This window comes from Chanodichthys erythropterus, chromosome 12 (genome assembly GCF_024489055.1).
Source record: "Chanodichthys erythropterus isolate Z2021 chromosome 12, ASM2448905v1, whole genome shotgun sequence".
NCBI lineage: Eukaryota > Metazoa > Chordata > Actinopteri > Cypriniformes > Xenocyprididae > Chanodichthys > Chanodichthys erythropterus.
The window spans coordinates 37004606-37017450 of record NC_090232.1 but is presented as its reverse complement, the minus strand read 5'-3'; the positions used below and the strand labels follow the sequence as shown (position 1 = coordinate 37017450).

The 12845-nt window shown below is 46.7% G+C and overlaps 1 protein-coding gene across 1 annotated transcript; it reads left to right on the top strand.

Moving 5' to 3' along the window:
• Positions 1–8326: 8326 nt before the first annotated feature.
• On the top strand, positions 8327–9905 carry LOC137032358 (uncharacterized; the record flags this gene model as incomplete). Its single annotated transcript, XM_067404114.1, has 3 exons — positions 8327–8526; positions 9106–9772; positions 9834–9905. Coding segments are annotated over 3 exons (939 nt in total), but the record flags the coding sequence as incomplete, so codon positions are not given.
• Positions 9906–12845: the final 2940 nt, after the last annotated feature.

Sequence of the window (12845 nt, the reverse complement as noted above, 5' to 3'; positions counted from 1 at the left end):
GCGCCAACATCGACAGCTGATGCAGCAACCACAACCATATCTGACACGACAACAACAGCTGATGCAACAACAACAACTTCGGTTACCACAAGCACCCCTCAAACATCATCAACTGTACCACCAACGTCAACAACTGATGCAGCAACCAGAACTATATCTGACACCACAACAACAGCTGATGCAACAACAACAACTTTGGCTACCACAAGCACCCCTGATACATCCTCAACTGTTGCGCCAACATCGACAACTGATGCAGCAACCACAACTATATCTGACACCACAACAACAGCTGATGCAACAACAACAACTTTGGCTACCACAAGCACCCCTGAAACATCCTCAACTGTTGCGCCATCATCGACAACTGTTGCACCAACGTCGACAACTGATGCAGCAACCACAACTATATCTGACACCACAACAACAGCTGATGCAACAACAACAACTTTGGCTACAACAAGCACCCCTGAAACATCCTCAACTGTTGCACCAACGTCGACAACTGATGCAGCAACCACAACTATATCTGACACCACAACAACAGCTGATGCAACAACAACAGCTTCGGTTACCACAACCACCCCTGAAACATCCTCAACTGTTGCACCAACATCGACAACTGATGCAGCAACCACAACTATATCTGACACCACAACAACAGCTGATGCAACAACAACAACCTTGGCTACCACAAGCAACCCTGAAACATCCTCAAATTTTGCGCCATCATCGACAACTGTAGTGCCAACATCGACAACTGATGCAGCAACCACAACTATATCTGACACCACAACAACAGCTGATGCAACAACAACAACTTTGGCTACCACAAGCACCCCTGAAACATCCTCAACTGTTGCGCCAACGTCGACAACTGATACAGCAACCACAACTATATCTGACACCACAACAACAGCTGATGCAACAACAACAACTTTGGCTACCACAAGCACCCCTGAAACATCCTCAACTGTTGCGCCATCATCGACAACTGTTGCAGCAACCACAACTATATCTGACACCACAACAACAGCTGATGCAACAACAACAACTTTGGCTACCACAAGCACCCCTGAAACATCCTCAACTGTTGCGCCATCATCGACAACTGTTGCAGCAACCACAACTATATCTGACACCACAACAACAGCTGATGCAACAACAACAACTTTGGCTACCACAAGCACCCCTGAAACATCCTCAACTGTTGCACCATCATCGACAACTGTTGCACCAACGTCGACAACTGATGCAGCAACCACAACTATATCTGACACCACAACAACAGCTGATGCAACAACAACAACTTTGGCTACCACAAGCACCCCTGAAACATCCTCAATTGTAGCGCAAACATCGACAACTGATGCAGCAACCACAACTATATCTGACATCACAACAACAGCTGATGCAACAACAACAACTTTGGCTACCACAAGCACCCCTGAAACATCGTCAACTGTTGCACCAACGTCGACAACTGATGCAGCAACCACAACTGTATCTGACACCACAACAACAGCTGATACAACAACAACAACTTTGGCTACCACAAGCATCCCTGAAACATCCTCAACTGTAGCACCAACATCGACAACTGATGCAGCAACCACAACTATATCTGACATCACAACAACAGCTGATGCAACAACAACAACTTTGGCTACCACAAGCATCCCTGAAACATCCTCAACTGTTGCACCATCATCGACAACTGATGCAGCAACCACAACAATATCTGACACCACAACAACAGCTGATGCAACAACAACAACTTTGGCTACAACAAGCACCCCTGAAACATCCTCAATTGTAGCGCAAACATCGACAACTGATGCAGCAACCACAACTATATCTGACACCACAACAACAGCTGATGCAACAACAACAACTTTGGCTACCACAAGCACCCCTGAAACATCCTCAACTGTTGCACCATCATCGACAACTGTTGCACCAACGTCGACAACTGATGCAGCAACCACAACTATATCTGACACCACAACAACAGCTGATGCAACAACAACAACTTTGGCTACCACAAGCACCCCTGAAACATCCTCAACTGTTGCACCATCATCGACAACTGTTGCACCAACGTCGACAACTGATGCAGCAACCACAACTATATCTGACACCACAACAACAGCTGATGCAACAACAACAACTTTGGCTACCACAAGCACCCCTGAAACATCCTCAACTGTAGCGCCAACATCGACAACTGATGCAGAAACCACAACTATATCTGACACCACAACAACAGCTGATGCAACAACAACAGCTTCGGTTACCACAAGCACCCCTGAAACATCCTCAACTGTAGCGCCAACATCGACAACTGATGCAGCAACCACAACTATATCTGACACCACAACAACAGCTGATGCAACAACAACAACTTTGGCTACCACAAGCACCCCTGAAACATCCTCAACTGTTGCGCCATCATCGACAACTGTTGCACCAACGTCGACAACTGATGCAGCAACCACAACTATATCTGACACCACAACAACAGCTGATGCAACAACAACAACTTTGGCTACCACAAGCACCCCTGAAACATCCTCAACTGTAGCGCCAACATCGACAACTGATGCAGCAACCACAACTATATCTGACACCACAACAACAGCTGATGCAACAACAACAACTTTGGCTACCACAAGCACCCCTGAAACATCCTCAACTGTTGCACCATCATCGACAACTGATGCAGCAACCACAACCATATCTGACACCACAACAACAGCTGATGCAACAACAACAACTTTGGCTACCACAAGCACCCCTGAAACATCCTCAACTGTAGCGCCAACATCGACAACTGATGCAGCAACCACAACTATATCTGACACCACAACAACAGCTGATGCAACAACAACAACTTTGGCTACCACAAGCACCCCTGAAACATCCTCAACTGTAGCGCCAACATCGACAACTGATGCAGCAACCACAACCATATCTGACACCACAACAACAGCTGATGCAACAACAACAACTTTGGCTACCACGAGCACCCCTGAAACATCCTCAACTGTTGCACCATCATTGACAACTGTTGCACCAACGTCGACAACTGATGCAGCAACCACAACTATATCTGACACCACAACAACAGCTGATGCAACAACAACAACTTTGGCTACCACAAGCACCCCTGAAACATCCTCAACTGTTGCACCATCATCGACAACTGTTGCACCAACATCGACAAATGATGCAGCAACCACAACTATATCTGAAACCACAACAACAGCTGATGCAACAACAACAACTTTGGCTACCACAAGCACCCCTGAAACATCCTCAACTGTTGCACCATCATCGACAACTGTTGCACCAACGTCGACAACTGATGCAGCAACCACAACTATATCTGACACCACAACAACAGCTGATGCAACAACAACAACTTTGGCTACCACAAGCACCCCTGAAACATCCTCAACTGTTGCACCATCATCGACAACTGTTGCACCAACATCGACAAATGATGCAGCAACCACAACTATATCTGAAACCACAACAACAGCTGATGCAACAACAACAACTTTGGCTACAACAAGCACCCCTGAAACATCCTCAACTGTTGCACCATCATCGACAACTGTTGCACCAACGTCGACAACTGATGCAGCAACCACAACTATATCTGACACTACAACAACAGCTGATGAAACAACAACTACTTTGGCTACCACAAGCACCCCTGAAACATCCTCAACTGTTGCGCCATCATCGACAACTGTTGCACCAACATCGACAACTGATGCAGCAACCACAACTATATCTGACACCACAACAACAGCTGATGCAACAACAACAACTTTGGCTACCACAAGCACCCCTGAAACATCCTCAACTGTTGCACCATCATCGACAACTGTTGCACCAACGTCGACAACTGATGCAGCAACCACAACTATATCTGACACCACAACAACAGCTGATGCAACAACAACAACTTTGGCTACCACAAGCACCCCTGAAACATCCTCAACTGTTGCGCCAACGTCGACAACTGATGCAGCAACCACAACTATATCTGACACCACAACAACAGCTGATGCAACAACAACAACTTTGGCTACCACAAGCACCCCTGAAACATCCTCAACTGTTGCACCATCATCGACAACTGTTGCACCAACGTCGACAACTGATGCAGCAACCACAACTATATCTGACACCACAACAACAGCTGATGCAACAACAACAACTTTGGCTACCACAAGCACCCCTGAAACATCCTCAACTGTTGCACCATCATCGACAACTGTTGCACCAACGTCGACAACTGATGCAGCAACCACAACTATATCTGACACCACAACAACAGCTGATGCAACAACAACAACTTTGGCTACCACAAGCACCCCTGAAACATCCTCAACTGTTGCGCCATCATCGACAACTGATGCAGCAACCACAACTATATCTGACACCACAACAACAGCTGATGCAACAACAACAACTTTGGCTACCACAAGCACCCCTGAAACATCCTCAACTGTAGCGCCAACATCGACAACTGATGCAGCAACCACAACTATATCTGACACCACAACAACAGCTGATGCAACAACAACAACTTTGGCTACCACAAGCACCCCTGAAACATCCTCAACTGTAGCGCCAACATCGACAACTGATGCAGCAACCACAACTATATCTGACACCACAACAACAGCTGATGCAACAACAACAACTTTGGCTACCACAAGCACCCCTGAAACATCCTCAACTGTTGCACCATCATCGACAACTGTTGCACCAACGTCGACAACTGATGCAGCAACCACAACTATATCTGACACCACAACAACAGCTGATGCAACAACAACAACTTTGGCTACAACAAGCACCCCTGAAACATCCTCAATTGTAGCGCAAACATCGACAACTGATGCAGCAACCACAACTATATCTGACACCACAACAACAGCTGATGCAACAACAACAACTTTGGCTACCACAAGCACCCCTGAAACATCCTCAACTGTAGCGCCAACATCGACAACTGATGCAGCAACCACAACTATATCTGACACCACAACAACAGCTGATGCAACAACAACAACTTTGGCTTCCACAAGCACCCCTGAAACATCCTCAAATGTAGCGCCAACATCGACAACTGATGCAGCAACCACAACTATATCTGACACCACAACAACAGCTGATGCAACAACAACAACTTTGGCTACAACAAGCACCCCTGAAACATCCTCAACTGTAGCGCCAACATCGACAACTGATGCAGCAACCACAACTATATCTGACACCACAACAACAGCTGATGCAACAACAACAACTTTGGCTACCACAAGCACCCCTGAAACATCCTCAACTGTTGCACCATCATCGACAACTGTTGCACCAACGTCGACAACTGATGCAGCAACCACAACTATATCTGACACCACAACAACAGCTGATGCAACAACAACAACTTTGGCTACAACAAGCACCCCTGAAACATCCTCAACTGTAGCGCAAACATCGACAACTGATGCAGCAACCACAACTATATCTGACACCACAACAACAGCTGATGCAACAACAACATTGGCTACAACAAGCATCCCTCAAACATCTTCATCTGTAGCATCAACGTCGACAACTGATGCAGCAACCACAACTATATCTGACACCACAACAACAGCTGGTGCAACAACAACAACTTTGGCTACCACAAGCACCCCTGAAACATCCTCAACTGTTGCGCCAACATCGACAACTGATGCAGCAACCACAACTATATCTGACACCACAACAACAGCTGATGCAACAACAACAACTTTGGCTACCACAAGCATCCCTGAAACATCCTCAACTGTTGCGCCATCATCGACAACTGATGCAGCAACCACAACTATATCTGACACCACAACAACAGCTGATGCAACAACAACAACTTTGGCTACCACAAGCACCCCTGAAACATCCTCAACTGTTGCACCATCATCGACAACTGTTGCACCAACGTCGACAACTGATGCAGCAACCACAACTATATCTGACACCACAACAACAGCTGATGCAACAACAACAACTTTGGCTACCACAAGCACCCCTGAAACATCCTCAACTGTTGCACCATCATCGACAACTGTTGCACCAACGTCGACAACTGATGCAGCAACCACAACTATATCTGACACCACAACAACAGCTGATGCAACAACAACAACTTTGGCTACCACAAGCACCCCTGAAACATCCTCAACTGTTGCACCATCATCGACAACTGTTGCACCAACGTCGACAACTGATGCAGCAACCACAACTATATCTGACACCACAACAACAGCTGATGCAACAACAACAACTTTGGCTTCCACAAGCACCCCTGAAACATCCTCAACTGTAGCGCCAACATCGACAACTGATGCAGCAACCACAACTATATCTGACACCACAACAACAGCTGATGCAACAACAACAACTTTGGCTACCACAAGCACCCCTGAAACATCCTCAACTGTTGCGCCATCATCGACAACTGTTGCACCAACGTCGACAACTGATGCAGCAACCACAACTATATCTGACACCACAACAACAGCTGATGCAACAACAACAACTTTGGCTACCACAAGCAACCTTGAAACATCCTCAAATTTTGCACCATCATCGACAACTGATGCAGCAACCACAACTATATCTGACACCACAACAACAGCTGATGCAACAACAACAACTTTGGCTACCACAAGCACCCCTGAAACATCCTCAACTGTTGCACCATCATCGACAACTGTTGCACCAACGTCGACAACTGATGCAGCAACCACAACTATATCTGACACCACAACAACAGCTGATGCAACAACAACAACTTTGGCTACCACAAGCACCCCTGAAACATCCTCAACTGTTGCACCATCATCGACAACTGTTGCACCAACGTCGACAACTGATGCAGCAACCACAACTATATCTGACACCACAACAACAGCTGATGCAACAACAACAACTTTGGCTACCACAAGCACCCCTGAAACATCCTCAACTGTTGCACCAACGTCGACAACTGATGCAGCAACCACAACTATATCTGACACCACAACAACAGCTGATGCAACAACAACAACTTTGGCTACCACAAGCACCCCTGAAACATCCTCAACTGTAGCACCAACATCGACAACTGTTGCACCAACGTCGACAACTGATGCAGCAACCACAACTATATCTGACACCACAACAACAGCTGATGCAACAACAACAACTTTGGCTACCACAAGCACCCCTGAAACATCCTCAACTGTTGCACCATCATCGACAACTGTTGCACCAACGTCGACAACTGATGCAGCAACCACAACTATATCTGACACCACAACAACAGCTGATGCAACAACAACAACTTTGGCTACCACAAGCATCCCTGAAACATCCTCAATTGTAGCGCAAACATCGACAACTGATGCAGCAACCACAACTATATCTGACATCACAACAACAGCTGATGCAACAACAACAACTTTGGCTACCACAAGCACCCCTGAAACATCCTCAACTGTTGCACCATCATCGACAACTGATGCAGCAACCACAACTATATCTGACACCACAACAACAGCTGATGCAACAACAACAACTTTGGCTACCACAAGCACCCCTGAAACATCCTCAACTGTTGCACCATCATCGACAACTGTTGCACCAACGTCGACAACTGATGCAGCAACCACAACTATATCTGACACCACAACAACAGCTGATGCAACAACAACAACTTTGGCTACCACAAGCACCCCTGAAACATCCTCAACTGTAGCGCCAACATCGACAACTGATGCAGCAACCACAACTATATCTGACACCACAACAACAGCTGATGCAACAACAACAACTTTGGCTACCACAAGCACCCCTGAAACATCCTCAACTGTTGCGCCATCATCGACAACTGTTGCAGCAACCACAACTATATCTGACACCACAACAACAGCTGATGTAACAACAACAACTTTGGCTACCACAAGCACCCCTGAAACATCCTCAAATTTTGCGCCAACATTGACAACTGATGCAGCAACCACAACAATATCTGACACCACAACAACAGCTGCTGTAACATCAACAACTTTGGCTACCACAAGCACCCCTGAAACATCCTCAACTGTTGCGCCAAACCTCGACAACTGATGCAGCAACCACAACTATATCTGACACCACAACAACAGCTGATGCAACAACAACAACTTTGGCTACCACAAGCACCCCTGAAACATCCTCAACTGTTGCACCATCATCGACAACTGTTGCACCAACGTCGACAACTGATGCAGCAACCACAACTATATCTGACACCACAACAACAGCTGATGCAACAACAACAACTTTGGCTACCACAAGCACCCCTGAAACATCCTCAACTGTAGCGCAAACATCGACAACTGATGCAGCAACCACAACTATATCTGACACCACAACAACAGCTGATGCAACAACAACAACTTTGGCTACCACAAGCACCCCTGAAACATCCTCAACTGTTGCACCATCATCGACAACTGTTGCACCAACGTCGACAACTGATGCAGCAACCACAACTATATCTGACACCACAACAACAGCTGATGCAACAACAACAACTTTGGCTACCACAAGCACCCCTGAAACATCCTCAACTGTAGCGCCAACATCGACAACTGATGCAGCAACCACAACTATATCTGACACCACAACAACAGCTGATGCAACAACAACTACTTTGGCTACCACAAGCACCCCTGAAACATCCTCAACTGTTGCGCCATCATCGACAACTGTTGCACCAACGTCGACAACTGATGCAGCAACCACAACTATATCTGACACCACAACAACAGCTGATGCAACAACAACTACTTTGGCTACCACAAGCACCCCTGAAACATCCTCAACTGTAGCGCCAACATCGACAACTGATGCAGCAACCACAACTATATCTGACACCACAACAACAGCTGATGCAACAACAACAACTTTGGCTACCACAAGCACCCCTGAAACATCCTCAACTGTTGCGCCATCATCGACAACTGATGCAGCAACCACAACTATATCTGACACCACAACAACAGCTGATGCAACAACAACAACTTTGGCTACCACAAGCACCCCTGAAACATCCTCAACTGTAGCGCCAACATCGACAACTGATGCAGCAACCACAACTATATCTGACACCACAACAACAGCTGATGCAACAACAACAACTTTGGCTACCACAAGCACCCCTGAAACATCCTCAACTGTAGCGCCAACATCGACAACTAATGCAGAAACCACAACTATATCTGACACCACAACAACAGCTGATGCAACAACAACAGCTTCGGTTACCACAAGCACCCCTGAAACATCCTCAACTGTAGCACCAACATCGACAACTGATGCAGCAACCACAACTATATCTGACACCACAACAACAGCTGATGCAACAACAACAACTTTGGCTACCACAAGCACCCCTGAAACATCCTCAACTGTTGCACCATCATCGACAACTGTTGCACCAACGTCGACAACTGATGCAGCAACCACAACTATATCTGACACCACAACAACAGCTGATGCAACAACAACAACTTTGGCTACCACAAGCACCCCTGAAACATCCTCAACTGTTGCACCATCATCGACAACTGTTGCACCAACATCGACAACTGATGCAGGAACCACAACTATATCTGACACCACAACAACAGCTGATGCAACAACAACAACTTTGGCTACCACAAGCACCCCTGAAACATCCTCAACTGTAGCGCCAACATCGACAACTGATGCAGCAACCACAACTATATCTGACACCACAACAACAGCTGATGCAACAACAACAACTTTGGCTACCACAAGCACCCCTGAAACATCCTCAACTGTTGCACCATCATTGACAACTGTTGCACCAACGTCGACAACTGATGCAGCAACCACAACTATATCTGACACCACAACAACAGCTGATGCAACAACAACAACTTTGGCTACAACAAGCACCCCTGAAACATCCTCAACTGTAGCGCAAACATCGACAACTGATGCAGCAACCACAACTATATCTGACACCACAACAACAGCTGATGCAACAACAACAACTTTGGCTACCACAAGCACCCCTGAAACATCCTCAACTGTTGCGCCATCATCGACAACTGTTGCAGCAACCACAACTATATCTGACACCACAACAACAGCTGATGCAACAACAACAACTTTGGCTACCACAAGCACCCCTGAAACATCCTCAACTGTTGCACCATCATCGACAACTGTTGCACCAACATCGACAACTGATGCAGCAACCACAACTATATCTGACACCACAACAACAGCTGATGCAACAACAACAACTTTGGCTACCACAAGCACCCCTGAAACATCCTCAACTGTTGCACCATCATCGACAACTGTTGCACCAACGTCGACAACTGATGCAGCAACCACAACTATATCTGACACCACAACAACAGCTGATGCAACAACAACAACTTTGGCTACAACAAGCACCCCTGAAACATCCTCAATTGTAGCGCAAACATCGACAACTGATGCAGCAACCACAACTATATCTGACACCACAACAACAGCTGATGCAACAACAACAACTTTGGCTACCACAAGCACCCCTGAAACATCCTCAACTGTTGCACCATCATCGACAACTGTTGCACCAACGTCGACAACTGATGCAGCAACCACAACTATATCTGACACCACAACAACAGCTGATGCAACAACAACAACTTTGGCTACCACAAGCACCCCTGAAACATCCTCAATTGTTGCGCCATCATCGACAACTGTAGCGCCAACATCGACAACTGATGCAGCAACCACAACTATATCTGACACCACAACAACAGCTGATGCAACAACAACAACTTTGGCTACCACAAGCATCCCTGAAACATCCTCAACTGTTGCACCAACGTCGACAACTGATGCAGCAACCACAACTATATCTGACACCACAACAACAGCTGATGCAACAACAACAACTTTGGCTACCACAAGCACCCCTGAAACATCCTCAACTGTTGCGCCATCATCGACAACTGTTGCAGCAACCACAACTATATCTGACACCACAACAACAGCTGATGCAACAACAACAACTTTGGCTACCACAAGCACCCCTGAAACATCCTCAACTGTTGCGCCAACAACGACAACTGATGCAGCAACCACAACTATATCTGACACCACAACAACAGCTGATGCAACAACAACAACTTTGGCTACCACAAGCACCCCTGAAACATCCTCAATTGTAGCGCAAACATCGACAACTGATGCAGCAACCACAACTATATCTGACACCACAACAACAGCTGATGCAACAACAACAACTTTGGCTACCACAAGCACCCCTGAAACATCCTCAACTGTAGCGCCAACGTCGACAACTGATGCGGGAACCACAACTGTATCTGACACCACAACAACAGCTGATACAACAGCAACAACTTTGGCTACCACAAGCACCCCTGAAACATCCTCAGCTGTTGCGCCATCATCGACAACTGTAGCGCCAACATCGACAACTGATGCAGCAACCACAAAAATATCTGACACCACAACAACAGCTGATACAACAGCAACAACTTTGGCTACCACAAGCACCCCTGAAACATCCTCAGCTGTTGCGCCATCATCGACAACTGTTGCACCAACGTCGACAACTGATGCAGCAACCACAACTATATCTGACACCACAACAACAGCTGATGCAACAACAACAACTTTGGCTACCACAAGCACCCCTGAAACATCCTCAACTGTTGCACCATCATCGACAACTGTTGCACCAACGTCGACAACTGATGCAGCAACCACAACTATATCTGACACCACAACAACAGCTGATGCAACAACAACAACTTTGGCTACCACAAGCACCCCTGAAACATCCTCAACTGTTGCACCATCATCGACAACTGTTGCACCAACGTCGACAACTGATGCAGCAACCACAACTATATCTGACACCACAACAACAGCTGATGCAACAACAACAACTTTGGCTACCACAAGCACCCCTGAAACATCCTCAACTGTAGCGCCAACATCGACAACTGATGCAGCAACCACAACTATATCTGACACCACAACAACAGCTGATGCAACAACAACAACTTTGGCTACCACAAGCACCCCTGAAACATCCTCAACTGTTGCACCATCATCGACAACTGTTGCACCAACGTCGACAACTGATGCAGCAACCACAACTATATCTGACACCACAACAACAGCTGATGCAACAACAACAACTTTGGCTACCACAAGCACCCCTGAAACATCCTCAACTGTTGCACCATCATCGACAACTGTTGCACCAACGTCGACAACTGATGCAGCAACCACAACTATATCTGACACCACAACAACAGCTGATGCAACAACAACAACTTTGGCTACCACAAGCACCCCTGAAACATCCTCAACTGTTGCACCATCATCGACAACTGTTGCACCAACGTCGACAACTGATGCAGCAACCACAACTATATCTGACACCACAACAACAGCTGATGCAACAACAACAACTTTGGCTACCACAAGCACCCCTGAAACATCCTCAACTGTAGCGCCAACATCGACAACTGATGCAGCAACCACAACTATATCTGACACCACAACAACAGCTGATGCAACAACAACAACTTTGGCTACCACAAGCACCCCTGAAACATCCTCAACTGTTGCGCCATCATCGACAACTGTTGCACCAACGTCGACAACTGATGCAGCAACCACAACTATATCTGACACCACAACAACAGCTGATGCAACAACAACAACTTTGGCTACCACAAGCATCCCTGAAACAT